The sequence below is a fragment of the Mizuhopecten yessoensis genome, unplaced genomic scaffold, assembly GCF_002113885.1.
Source record: "Mizuhopecten yessoensis strain PY_sf001 unplaced genomic scaffold, ASM211388v2 scaffold716341, whole genome shotgun sequence".
NCBI lineage: Eukaryota > Metazoa > Mollusca > Bivalvia > Pectinida > Pectinidae > Mizuhopecten > Mizuhopecten yessoensis.
The window spans coordinates 823,825-838,467 of record NW_018480068.1 but is presented as its reverse complement, the minus strand read 5'-3'; the positions used below and the strand labels follow the sequence as shown (position 1 = coordinate 838,467).

The 14,643-nt window shown below is 36.4% G+C and overlaps 2 protein-coding genes across 3 annotated transcripts; one reads left to right on the top strand and one right to left on the bottom strand.

The window, feature by feature from the left end:
- Positions 1-847: 847 nt before the first annotated feature.
- Positions 848-1,666, bottom strand: LOC110443363 (histone H1-delta-like). Its single transcript, XM_021487545.1, has one exon. The coding sequence runs from the start codon at positions 1,647-1,649 to the stop codon at positions 1,092-1,094; it is 558 nt and encodes a 185-aa protein (XP_021343220.1). The 5' UTR covers positions 1,650-1,666; the 3' UTR covers positions 848-1,091.
- A 6,639-nt stretch (positions 1,667-8,305) lies between these two features.
- LOC110443343 (vigilin-like) lies at positions 8,306-9,799 on the top strand. Of its 2 annotated transcripts, none has more exons than XM_021487520.1 (2): positions 8,306-9,133; positions 9,572-9,799. In XM_021487520.1, the coding sequence occupies exons 1-2, from the start codon at positions 8,323-8,325 to the stop codon at positions 9,670-9,672; spliced, it is 912 nt and encodes a 303-aa protein (XP_021343195.1). In that variant the 5' UTR covers positions 8,306-8,322; the 3' UTR covers positions 9,673-9,799. The 2 variants fall into 2 exon arrangements, with proteins under 2 accessions (XP_021343195.1, XP_021343194.1); XM_021487519.1 differs by having other exon boundaries at positions 8,306-9,360; positions 9,574-9,799.
- The last annotated feature ends 4,844 nt before the right edge of the window (positions 9,800-14,643 follow it).

Here is a 14,643-nt window from a genome sequence, read left to right as displayed (position 1 = left end):
AATTGTTGAAAAACCTTTGTAACTTTCTGAAATGTGTTATGCAAACATTTCAGTCTCCATGCTAACTTACCTATTCCATTGCTGTCTATTGTTTAGTATGTATATTAGCCATGTATCGTTTGTATCGATCTGAGTGCTCAATTAAGTTCTGTTCTGTTTAAAAAAACTTGCCGGAAAGGCCCCTGTTACATTTAGAAAAATAAAATACACATTTCAGTGATATTATCGCCATATAATGCAGATAAAAGATGATCAGCGATAATAAACAAGTACAGATAAATAGATCAGCGATAATAAACAAGTACAGATAAATATCACAATTAAGGAAGGTATGGTTTGACTAGTCTTCCAATGATTTTGTATTCAACAGCTTAACAATTCACTGGCAATGCCATCGTTGTAGGAAATCAGACAGACGATTTATTTTCTGTACATATTTTCCTGTGTTGATTTGGAGCATGCTGTTGGTAATTGAATATCAGTCAATAATTTGAAATAAATAGATTTGTAAGCTAGCCACGCGTTGGAAAAATATAAGGAAATCAATTATATCCCTCACCAAGTCTCCCCTAAAATACAAATTAGTTTATTTCAATGGTGAGGTAGCAGAGTAGTCCGAATTATTGTGACGTTTTATCGACCATTTTGTATATAAAGTCTATCGACTTTTTTTATATCAAGTCTGTCGTCGATTAACCGACGACAGATAGATATAAAAAAGTCGATAAAACGTCAGAATAATTCGGACTAGTAGCAGATATGATCGTCGGGAAAAAAAGAAAAAAAATCCTATGCATCTTATCACTAGAGGATTAGCACGGTTCCAAAAGCCCGCCCGCCCCCTTCCTCTCATGCTAACACCAGCAGTCTATATATAGTTAATAAAACACAACACCATACTGGTGACAAAGCGATCACTTACCAGAGGGATTTAAGCCAATTTTTGCAAAGGTGACTACACGACAAGGAAATATAATTCATACAACATATGCGTAAATTCGAGGCGTCATCTAGACCCTTTTTGAGAAACGTGGGTAGCCCTTAAAAGGGCTGTTATAGTGATAATAGACAAGGCATGAAAAAACGGCCATCTACTTCTTAGCGGGGGCTTTCTTAGCTGCAGGCTTCTTAGCTGGTTTCTTGGCAGCAGCCTTCTTTGGAGTCTTAACCTTCTTTGGCTTGTCAGCTGCTGGCTTCTTGGCTGCCGGTTTCTTGGCTGCTTTCTTTGGTGACTTGGTCTTCTTGGCAGCAGCCTTCTTTGGCTTGGTTGCAGCAGCCTTCGTGGGTTTCTTCACCTTCTTTGCTGCTGGTTTCTTAGCTGCCTTTGGTTTCTTGGCAGCTTTGGGCTTCTCTCCAAGCTTGAATGATCCAGATGCTCCAGTCCCCTTGACCTGCTTAATGGTTCCCTTGGTAACAGAACTCTTCAGCGCAAGCTTCACTCTGGAGTTGATCTTGTTGGCTTCATTCCCGACTTTGTAGTTAGCTGTGATGTAATCTACAATCTTCTTTTTGGACGAACCGCTCTTCTCCTTCAAAGAGCCGATTGCAGCAGCGATCATGGCAGCGTAGGTAGGATGTGCTGGTGCAACCTTTGGCTTACTGGCCTTCTTTGTAGCCTTCTTGGCTGGGGAAGCAGCGACGGCAGACATGGTTATGAGCGTTGTGTCTTGCGTGTACCGAAGTAAACTCGAGAATGATCAAAAATTTGATTTTTCGGTATATATCGTATTTGCTCGCACCTCATCGAAGACACCCCTCGCCTCGGTGCTCGATAAACTATCTGAGCTTGTTATGTGTTTTTTTACTTCAAGTTTAAAACTTAATTTCAGTATTATTTCAGCACTTGTTTCGGTTTTCTTTTTTGTATGTTGAAAGCCATAATTTATATTTTATTAATGTATCATCAAAAGTGCCAAAATATTTTTGAAAATATATTTTTAACGCATTTTCCGAGCACTACTTCGTCATAATTTGCACTAAATCATTTTAAAAACGGCTTTTTATGTATATTTCTAAGGATTAAACGTAAATATTTCTCTGGAAAATGAAAGACTGAACAGTCGCCTTGACACAAATGTCATTAGTTTATAGTCACTCGCTTTACTGAATTATACAATCGCATTTACATCAGGTGAGAGAAACACATAATTCCAAAATAGCGCCATATGAAAGAACGACCGGTATAGTCGGCAGTATATCGTGTTATTTGCCTCGTTGTTGTCATTTGACAACCTGCTAACCGCGTCATTCATTTTTTTGTTCTGATCAAAGATACAAGTAATCAATAATTGAAGATTAATTTGAAAATTTGCATAAGTAGCATAAATGACACATTTTTATATCAGAAAATCTCCAAAAATCCTGGTTTTTATCAAATTTATATATATTGAAGACCAGTGACCCATGTATTATTGTGAAGATTATTTGTATTTGTTCATGAATGTTTCCGAACTAAAACCAAAAACCCTATTGTGACATCACCGTTTTGTTTATATATAGGATATTTGATAATTTTCGGTTTAACGCAATATCATCATATCTTTCACGAGTATGGTGGAATACCGCGATATTACCACAGTTGGTTAATACTAAAAGCAACAAGTTTAAATGGGAAGACGTAACATTTCGTTAATTTTCACTGCAGTGAATTAAGATATATGAGTTTTCAATTTTTTATTAATAAGATAATTCACGATTTTTCTAGGTACATGTTAATATAATAAGTAACTAAAACATCAAAGTTGTAAGTAGATTGATAACATATATATATATATATATAGTTTAGCTGATGCATTAATTGTAATATTTTTCCTGATCTGTGAAATACAGGCGATGTCGAGGATTTCAAAATATATATACCAATGTTGTCTCATTTTCTCTGGAAAAGAGGTTATGTAAAATATTTAGCAGTTGTACGTATATATATTGCCAAAATTGTCCCAGTGTCAATCATATTTAAGTTGCGCGTAACAGTTGTGTACTCTAGCAAGCTGAATTCTCGGTACAATGGATTTAGAGAGAAAGTCACAAACTAAGTTTATATAGCAACTAATAAAACTACATCTTAATTATTACTGACATTATTACTCTCCAAATACGTATGCAATAGGTATGTTTGTAACCATGTATACGTTAGCATTTTGCCGTTAAGAAAAAAAAACATACTTTGGCTAAAAGCGAATGTTATCGTTAAATACCTTTCATATGTATTTCATGTATTATTTCGAATGCAAAGAAAAGCATGCCTTCACTGAAAAGTAAGTATTACTTATACTTCTCTCTCTCTCTGTGTGTGTGTGTGTGTGTGTGTATGTGTGTCTGTCTGTCTGTCTGTCTGTCTGTGTGTGTCTGTCTGTATAATACAAGTATTATTGCTAATGGTGCACAATATCTATTCATTAAACTTAGTAATAATTGGTAGATTGACTCAGTATTTATGTAATCGCAATCAAGACAACATTGCCGAGGAGTTACCTCCCGTCTCTGTCAGTATGTTGTGTATCTTATACAGACATGTATATGCTACTTTCTGTGTTCTGTATGCATGTCATGAGAGATCACTCTCCAAATATAAATGTAATATCATGTATTATATTTATGTATACCTATGGGTAGTAAGGCCCCCGGAATAAACTTGAAGTGAATTGAATTGACATTATATAATGACATAATTGAATTATGTATAAACATATAAATTCACATTCAAAGCTAGGTTTCCTTCACCGACAGTAGACAACTTACAAATAAATAAATATAAAACTGATTAGTAGATAACTAATTAACAATAAGAACGCTAACTAGATCTGTACACACTATCTAATTAAACTACAGCAGGGATAAGAAAAATAGCACATGTTTTATTTTTTCCTTGTACAATCTGAAGTTGCAACGGGTTGATATAATAAGTAACTGAAATCAATTTAGCCAACTCTTGTGTTCTTATATATTTTGTTTATTGATGAGAGACACTTTCCCGTTAATTCTTTTTCAATTTGGCTACTGTGTTCTGCCTAGTGGGGTTACTTATGTACACTGCACAGGGACCGAGATCTGTTTGCAGGACACTGCATGGAGATATAATTTCTGGACACTCGATCACGTTAAAACAGTAAATACGAGCGACAACCGAACATCAGGTTGATCAACAACCCTTTTCTCTGTGACACAGGTTATCAGCAGACAGCAGGGGCCAGATTTCTTCAGGTTGTAATCACTACAGAAGTGCATTTTATGCGCGACGCAAAAATGCAGGATATTATGATCGAAATAAATTTGAATGAGATGACACTCTTGAATCTTAAATATAACTTTGACATTCTGGTATCTAAACATTCTGGTGTTACTGAGAATCCGCATACATTGCAGTCAGTTTTACGTTGTGATCAATAATGAATGGCGTATTTATGGAAATGTTATAACGGTCATACACCATGAGTTGCTGGAAGGATTACAGAATTACTTTGCAGTCTTTTTATATTTTCCTTAATTAGAAGATACATAGGTAATTTTGTATAACAACAATACCACCCAGGACTGTGATTCCACAGGAAGGGACAAGGATAAAATAAATTACAAGTAGTTGCCCGTTACCATATATTTTCGGAATTCCTAAGGGTGTTTCCTACCTTTTCTATCTTCTTCTAACAAACTGCATGCTAATTAATGCACAACACACCCTGTAACAGGGTTAAATATGACCGTGTCTTTTATTGACAGTATTTCCCTATTGCACTCTTTCATCATGGTACATTTTCCAAGCCGAGTGGCCCATAAAAGGAGCTTACTTAGTGTCAGAACCTAGTGGCTCATAGCGTTGAAGATCATCCCAGTGTCTAACCTAATGGCCGATAGAAGTAAATCTTATTCCAGTGGCCCATATAGAGTCTGAGTTTATTCCAGTGTCCATAGCTTATTCCAATGACCAATAAACCAAAGCGTATTCAAGTGTCCATAGAATCATACTTTATTCTAGTGACCAACAGAATCTGAGCTTATCCTGTTGTCCAGTTAAGTAGCCCATAGAGCCAGAACTGATATGTCCCAGTGTCCTCCAGTTTGCTCTACAGAACCAGAGTTTATCCAAGTATCCAGTTTAGTAGCCCATATGGCCAGAACTTATATATACCAGTGTCCTCCAGTTTGGTCTACAGAACCAGAGTTTATCCCGTTACCCAGTTTAGTAGCCTGTATGGCCAGAACTTATATATACCAGTGTCCTCCAGTTTGGTCTACAGAACCAGAGTTTATCCAATTATCCAGTTAAGTAGCCCATAGGGCCAGAGCTTACCCGTTTTTCTATGTCATGAAGACCTCTGAGATATCACCATATATTGAGAGATCAAATTTAAATCTTGCCATTGCAGTTATTTTCACATTAACTTATATCCCAATATCTTCACTTCACCAATTCAGGTTTAAATACATACAGAATCTGAACACCCCCTACTAGTCTCTAGTGTGAATACCATCATGATGGGAGCCATTCCAAATAGCTGGAACAAGAACATTACTCGATACCAGAACATTTAAGCAGTCGAACTATGCCTGGACTGGTAACATTTATAATGAAATGTCTTCTCTAATCTCTAATAATACTTTTTTTTATTTTATTTTTTATTTTTACCACTAACAACAGTTTCCCTAAAAGAACAAGGTAAAGACAACTACCACATGGTTACTTGGATACAAAAATAAACTACAAAACGGAATAAATGTATTACAAATTTAATAAATAAATCATAAATGACATGTATAACTTATGGATATTTTATACATAATTATTTCCCCTATTATAAGTAGTAAGTATACAAGTGTGAAGAGTAAGCTACCACGAACACAACTTCACAGTAATATAGGGAACACTTCACAATAAGCATCGGTTCACTTCTGTTTTCAATCAAACTTATTTTTTAATGACAATTTATTCAAACACATGAAATTGGACGCCATGACATATATTTTGTATTCACTTTTTAACATTTACTTACGCCAGCATTAAACCCATGAACTCACATCTATACACTGTTGTTTTTTTTATTTCATTTATATATCTAATCAAATTGCACTTTTTCTTACTAATTTTATTTGGTAAAAATGATCCAAACGGTGTACCAGAGTTGTTCGTTTATGAAATAAGGTCGGACCCAGTAATCTGATTCTGCTTTCAGGCGAGCCATGACAAAGCCTTGCAAGGCTTACATACATATTTATACCCGAAATTGTTTAATTTAAAAACAGAAAATCCGATTATTCTGCAGAAACGAACAGGCCCCTAAATCGAGATGTGATTAAAGGGAGATAACTGGCAAATGGAAACGGGAATGGACTCGGGAAGTGTTGTGTTCTAGTGTTCTGAGACCCATCCCCTGTCAATGGTATTTTTTTCCAGAAATGACCCTCCCTTTACATACTTCTAGTGGAATAAGGTTACAGATAGTGTTCTGTGTTGTCAGTCCCCTACAGAAAACCTGGATCTACATGTCTGTGACAGGTAATAGTTACCTATGGTGACCGTCTAATATTTAAAGTCAAACGACATCACCACCAGCTCTTGTATACTAAATACTTCATTTATCTCAAACTTTATATTTTTGGTCCCAAATCCATGTATTTCTATGTTATAAGTCTGCAACGACTCCGAAATATTGCTGTTTGACTGTGTCGCATCAGATTTTTTCTTTTTATTGAAATGTTAAGCTGTATTCAATTATCATTAGGGGATATAACTCTTCAGGGTTTTTTTCAGATTTGCAAATGTTTATCGGCAGTTGTACTGTTTTAAAGTGAATTTTACCTGCGACACAGGTCTCAAGTGTGCAAGATATTTAAACAGAAAAAGAGCTAAAATATTTTTTACATTGAACATGTGTTATTGAATGGTATGCTGTACTGGTAAATCAAAATTACTTTAACGAGATTCCTATTACACATTTACAAGGAAATAACAAAAAATGTTTTTAAAGCTTTGCTTATCGATAACTTTTCAAATGGGAATCTTTAAAAAATATAACATGCTTGAACTTAATGGTAAGGTGGACCGTTGGGCATTCGGAATACCCTTTCGTCATTTTCTACGAAACTGATGTCAAATATATATTTTTTTAAATAATATCTTCTGATGAATAATCAAAATGCCAAAATATCAATTTGGCTAGTAACATACTTGGATGAAGGGCTATAATAGGTTTTTTTTATTAGCTCACCTGCCCCAAAGGCAAGTGAGCTTATGTCATGGTGCGGCGACCGTCTTCCGTCAACTTTTCCTTTAAACAACTTCTTTGAAGAACGAACAGGCCTAGAGTCATGATATTTGGCTGAAAGCTTTGTTGGTAGGTGCCTGACAAAGTTTGAGAATTAAAATGACCTTGACTTCCTGGGATAGGGTCAGACTAAGTTTGAGAATGAAAATGACCTTTACCTACTTTCAAGGTCACATGAGTCAAATATGTTAAAAACTTTAAAAATAACGATATCCTAAGAAGCATTTGGTCTAGAGTCGTGTTACTTGGGTATGTTATATAGACAGTAATGAGGTATAATGTCAACTTTAGTGCTAGCCAGAGTAAAAGGTCATCGTGGGTTTAAAGATTTAAAACTTTAAACAGCAATATCCTTAGCGTTTAAGAGATGTTAAAATGTCTTGTGTTCTAGCACAGGCGCTTGTATCTGGTATTTAATACCTGAGCTAAAATCCAAAGCGCCTGTGATATGACCAAGTTAAATTACACCCACAGCACATAGACATGCAATTAGGAAAATAACCTCCACCATCAAACCTGTAAATAATATCTCCAAGAGTCTTGCTCATTATCTTCTAATTTTTAAAATAAATCATTAACTCATGTTCAATATTAAACTTCATATTCGCTAAAAAAATTATCAAAGTGGATATGTGGCCACACTACTAACATGTAACAGTTAATAACAAAAATCTGACTTTGAAATTCAGACTGCACACATGTATACAAAAACAATTAACAAAGATAAAAATATGTGATTTATTTATTAAACAGAGACAAAACAGGAGAATCTTATCATTACCTTACCATTATTAACTTATTCTCCAATATTTGTTCTCAGTATATGAATTAGTCTCTATTCGTTTGTCATCCTGACTCTACGTTATACTGTTGCAGTGACAAAATAGCAGATGCAGAGGCATGCATCGCCGTTAGCGGACTGTCCCAATCGGCACAGTCGTCGGTTCCCGATTGCGGACTGTCCATACATCGCTACGGGGCTGTCCCTGACCGTGTAGGATACTGGCATGCGATATCGATTTATGGTTCCTGTTTCGGTCATTAGTCGCACCCAAAAAACAAAATGGCAGGTTGTTTGGTTAGAGCACGATCAGCTTACCGGCTTCTTAATTCTGGACTCGCAAGTTGTGGTTCAATAAACAATGCAACATATTTGTTCCGAGACCTAGGATTCAAATTCAGTGGATCAAGCCCGTGTTCCTCTCTGACAAGGGAGGGGAAAGGAATTCAGCGCCTAGTAAGCATTGTCGGCAGGCTCAACTACTCTACCACACCCGTAGCGACAGTAGAGCAAGGAAAGCTCGCTGCTAAAGTGTTAACAGATTCGGATGCTGATATCCATCGACTAATTTGTATAGTTCTCAACGGAAGAAGTGGACAGAACATTAAAAATTTGCGATTGAGAACTGGGTTAGATTTTGACCTTGATACTAAAACAAATCGAGATCTAAGTCTTCTTGTTCTTGGGGCCGATGCAGAAGTGTTGAAGAGTGCAACAGAAAAAGTAACACAAGAAGTGAAAAGAATAAGAAACCGCATCGAAAAAGTTTTTGTAGATGAGGATGTTGTCATTAGTTATGGAATATATAGATGTATCCTTGGAAAAGAAGGACAAAACATACAAAGATTGAGATTGGAAACTGGATTAGATTTTCATCTCTCCTCTACCAGCACAGACCTACTTGTTCATGCGACAGATGCTGAAGTGTTGAAGAGTGCAACAGAAAAAGTAACACAAGAAGTACAACGTATGAAAACCTGCATAGAAAAATTGTTTACAGATGAGGATGTTGACATTCATAAAAGAATATATAAAGGTATCATTGGAAAAAGAGGGCAAAACATACAAAGATTGAGATTGGAAACTGGATTAGATTTTGATCTCGACCCCTTCAGCACAGGCCTACTTGTTTATGTGACAGATGCTGAAGTGTTGAAGAGTGCAGCAGAAAAAGTAACACAAGAGGTACAAAGAATAAGAACCTGCATAGAAAAAGTGTTTATAGATGAGGATGTTGACATTCATAATAGAATATATAAAAGTATCATTGGAAAAGGAGGACAAAACATACAAAGATTGAGATTGGAAACTGGATTAGATTTTCATCTCGACCCCTTCAGCAAAGGCCTACTTGTTTATGTGACAGATGCTGAAGTGTTGAAGAGTGCAACAGAAAAAGTGACACAAGAAGTACAAAGAATAAGAACCTGCATATAGAAAATTGTTTACAGATGAGGATGTTGACATTCATAATAGAATATATAGAGGTATCATTGGAAAAGGAGGACAAAACATACAAAAACTGGATCAGATTTCAATCTCTCCCCTACCAGCACAGGCCTACTTGTTCTTGGGGCCGATGCAGAAGTGTTGAAGAGTGCAACAGAAAAAGTAGCACAAATTAAAAAGTAGAAAGAATAAATAATTGAACTGGATAGAACAAAAAAAACATAACTGAACCATATTAACACATTAAATATACAGATGCTCATTATTATTACAGAGTATCAGGAATGCTAATTAATAAATGAGAAGAAATTAAAGATTGAAACGATTAGTTTACTTTTTAGCTCGCTGGCTCAAAGGGGGAAATGAGCTTATGCCATTGTGCCGCGTTCGTCTGGCGTCAACTTTTTACTTTTAAACAACTTCTTCTGAATAACCAAAAGCTTTCAAACAGCTTCTGAATACTGACCAAAAGGCCCAGGGTGATGAAATTTGTCCGGTAAAAAAATATAACATGTATGTATGAATGGCTACCTTTTTTCCTCAAATGAATGACCTTCACTTATATTCAAGGTCACAGGGGTCAAATATATTTAAAATCTTTATACGACTTCTGATGAATAACCAAATGGCCCAGGATGATGATATTTTGTCTGTAACTTGCTGGGATGAAGGGCCACTTTGTGTGTTTACTTTAAATGATTGACCTTGAGCTATATTCAAGGCCATATGGGTCAATCATCTTAATAACTTTTGGGGTCAATTATCTTAAAAAACTTTCGAACAACTTCTGAATAACCGAAAGGCCCAGAATATTAATATCTGGATAATAGCATGCTTAGATGTAGGGCTACCAATTTTATTCCAATAATTGACCTTCACTGATAAGGTCACTGGGGTGAAATATGTTTTAAAATGACTTATACTGAATAACAAAAAGGACAAGAATGATATTTGGTCAGTAAGATGCTGGGATTAAAGGCTACCAAGTTTGTTAAAATTAATGACTTTGATGTATATTCAAGGTCACATGGGTCAAACATGTTTAAAACTTATACAAGACTTCTTTTGAATAACCAAAAGGTCAAGAATGATAATATTTGGCCAGAAAGATGCTTGGGTAAAGGCCTAGGGCTACCAAGTTTATTTAAGTGAATGACCTTGACCTATATTCAAGGTAACGGGTCAAATATATTTAAAACCTGTAAACGGCTTCTTCTGAATAACAAAAAGGCCCAGGGTGATAATATTTGGCCAGTAACATACTGGAATAAAGGGCAACTTAGTTTGTTCAAATAAATTATCTTGACTAATATTCAATCAAAGGGGTTAAATATGTTTTAAACCTTCAATCAACATCTTCTGAATAACTATAAGGCCCAGAATGGCGTGCTTGGATGAAGGGTACCAATTTTATTCAAATGAATGACCTTGACTTATATCCAAGGTCACAGGTCAAATATGAATTAGATTCCGTGCCTGCATCAACTACGTATACATTCAATGTAACTTCAAGCTGGGATACAGTACTACACAGTTTACATACCTAAATATCTTGCACTTGAATTAAAAGGTATCCTAATTACCTGTAGTTTTTAGCTAAGGCGTTAGCCTCAAGCTATTGAATCACGACTCATATGAGTATAATGTTATCAAAATATTGCATATTTGTTGAAATAACAAATCCTTACTAAAAACTCTTAAAATTGAAACGACCGCCATGTTAGATCACGCGTGATGTTATCTCAATCACCCGTTTCTTTATATGGCCTACACAGCCAAATAAAGTATTACTACTGATGCCGTCATGTTTACTACAATTTCCATATTTGGTCATGACACCCATATTTGGACGTCTGACCTATAGGCAATCTGAAGACGGACGAAGTTTCCAACATGGCACTTGCTACATAAACTTGATAATTTAACGACATATATGGCATGCGGATCCTGTCAATTAATTCTAAAATCGCCCCCGTGTGATTCATCACACCCGGCTTGCTCAACTAAAAAAGGCATGGGATCACCCGGCTGGGGAAGAGGAGGCCGGGTATTAATATTAGTACTAGCCCCTGGCCTACTCTAGTTCCATATTGGTATTCTAATCTGAAGGCTTTTTTACCTTCGCAGTATTATCATTTTGTTCCATTTTCAGCCTAAGATATTCTATTGCGTTTTTATATCAATAAAAGATGAGGTGTCACAAACGCCTGCTCGCTAACAGCTCGGCCAGAAACGAAAAATATGCGCCGAAAGGCCTACATTTTGTATGTTTGTTGGTGTGATTTGTGTATTTCATTTATTCGTCAAGTATTACCATATAACGGGGCGATTTTTCATTATATACAATAACAACAACAAATGAATACTTGATGAAGATAAATCTATTTCGCCTTTGGAATGAGTTCAGACATGTACTATGAAGACGAGTGATCTCCCTTGCATTAAGCCTAGGCATGTGCACATTTTAGTTTCATTTTATGTAGGCCTAGACATCATTCACAACGCGAAGCAGAAAAGACGAAAATGCAGGCGAGTGTTGTCTTAATGTAAGGCAGGTTGTTTAAGCAGCATTGACATTGAACAATATGCATACATTTCGGCATCGTTTACCTACAACTGATTCATTAATAAGGTTCTGGATCCCGATTTCGGTGATTTGTGGCCAAGCATGTGGCCGCAGCCGCAGAGAATGACGCATGTTGTCAGCAGCGATGACAAAAAGTAAGGTGCTTCAATGATATGTATAGCAGTGATTATGCAAAAACAAACAAAATGAATGGACTTTACACTAGTGAAAACAAGTGTCACAAGGAACATCTTGTTCCAGACATGTTGCAAAATTTTCGGACTAGGCTCGGATGCGAACTGATTTTGCATTGTTTGTGAGGATATTTGGCCTTACATTTCTTCTGATTCAGTTGAAAAAAACCATGTTATAAACATTGCATTATTAGATTCATTGTGATTTTGGCTGTCATTGAAGTTTCAATTGTTATGCTACTTGATGTTTTGGAAACTTTAAAAAGTAGAGTAGTTCTAAATATTATGAAATGAGAGACACATTAGGCTACTTGTGTTTCTACTATCATCCGCAGGAAAAAAATAGGATAGGAAAGTATTAGCTATGCATTTTTTTTTTTAATTTGAAAAATATCTTTACTGCGCTTATATAGAGCAGGAGTTCTGACTTTAACAGTGCATATAAAAACTAGAGGGTATTGTAGGCACACAAATCTAGGATAGGTCGGGTTAGCCACAGGTGCTGGACACAACAAAAAGTAATGTGTGTATAATATATTATATAGTTTATACACATCATATTACTATTAGTGTGTCCAGTATCTGGGGTAAGCAGAAACTGGGTAGCATAGGCGAGGTGTTCCGAATGGGACCGTGTGGAGTCTTCTGGAATTCTTCCCTACATTGGAGAGTAAAAAAAGTGAGCTTATGGCATGGTGCGGGGTCCTGCGTCCGTCCAGCGTCAACTTTTTACTTTAAAAAACTTCTTCTCAGTAACCAAAAGGCCTAGGCTGATGATATTTGGCCAGGTGCATGCTGGGATGAAGGGCTACCGAGTTTATTCAAATAAATGACCTTCATCTATTTTCAAAGTCACAGGGGTCAAATATGTTAAAAACCTTAAAACGAGTTCTTAATAAGCAAAAGGACAAGGGTGATGATATTTGGCCATTAACATGCTGGGATGAAGGGCTACCAAGTGTGTTCAAGTGAATGACCTTCGCCCATGTTCGGTCACAGTGGTCGATATATGTTTAAATCTTTAAATGATTTGTTCTGTATAACCGAACGGCACAGGGTGATGATATTTTGCTAGAAGCATGCTGGGTTGGAAGACTATAAACTCTGTTCAACCTAATGTCCTTGTTCGACATTCAAGGCCACGGGCGTCAAATGTTTAAATCTTTTAATAGGTTAATTCTTCCCTACATTGGAGAGTAAAAAAAGTGAGCTTATGGCATGGTGCGGGGTCCTGCATCCGTCCAGCGTCAACTTTTTACTTTAAAAAACTTCTTCTCAGTAACCAAAAGTCCTAGGGTGATGATATTTGGCCAGTAACATGCTGAAATGAAGGGCTGACAAGTTTGTCCAAATAAATGACCTTGATTTATATTCAAGGTCACTGGGGTCAAATATGTGAATTTTTTCGAGACGACTTTTTCTGAATAATAAAGAGGTCTAGAGTGATGATATATGGCCAGTAACATGCTGGGATTATGGGCTACCAAGTTTGTTCAAATAAATGACCTTGATTTATATTCAAGGTCACTGGGGTCAAATATGTGGATTTTTTCTAGACGACTTTTTCTGAATAATCAAGAGGTCTAGAGTGATGATATATGGCCAGTAACATGCTGGGATTATGGGCTACCAAGTTTGTTCAAATGAATGACCATGACATATATTCAAGGTCACAGGGGTCAAATATGTTAAAAACCTTAAAACGAGTTCTTAATAAGCAAAAGGACAAGGGTGATGATATTTGGCCATTAACATGCTGGGATGAAGGGCTACCAAGTTTATTCAAATAAATTACCTTCATCTATTTTCAAAGTCACAGGGGTCAAATATGTTAAAAACCTTAAAACGAGTTCTTAATAAGCAAAAGGACAAGGGTGATGATATTTGGCCATTAACATGCTGGGATGAAGGGCTACCAAGTTTGTTCAAATGAATGACCTTGAATCATATTCAAGGTCACTGGGGTCAAACATGTTTAAAACCTTTAAACGACTTCTTCTGAATAACCGAAAGGCCTAGGGTGATGATATTTAGCCAGTAACATGCTGGGATGAAGGGCTACCAAGTGTGTTCAAGTGAATGACCTTCGCCCATGTTCGGTCACAGTGGTCGATATATGTTTAAATCTTTAAATGATTTGTTCTGTATAACCAAACGGTACAGTGTGATGATATTTTGCTAGAAGCATGCTGGGTTGGAAGACTATAAACTCTGTTCAACCTAATGTCCTTGTTCGACATTCAAGGTCACGGGCGTCAAATGTTTAAATCTTTTAATAGGTTCTTATGTCTCAATGCGTCCAAACTATTGCTAGTTCCAGCGTAGAGTGGCTGGTGGCGGAATACCAGAAAGGGATAAAGGGCGGATCAGTGGGAGTGATGGGTATATATATAA

Bases quoted from the DNA above. Each gene is read 5' to 3' on its own strand.
- LOC110443363 (XM_021487545.1), bottom strand. From the start codon at position 1,649: ATGTCTGCCGTCGCTGCTTCCCCAGCCAAGAAGGCTACAAAGAAGGCC.
- LOC110443343 (XM_021487519.1), top strand. From the start codon at position 8,323: ATGGCAGGTTGTTTGGTTAGAGCACGATCAGCTTACCGGCTTCTTAAT. The intron at 9,361-9,573 runs TTTCATCTCGAC...ACTGGATCAGAT, and splicing joins GATTGGAAACTGGATTAGAT to TTCAATCTCTCCCCTACCAG.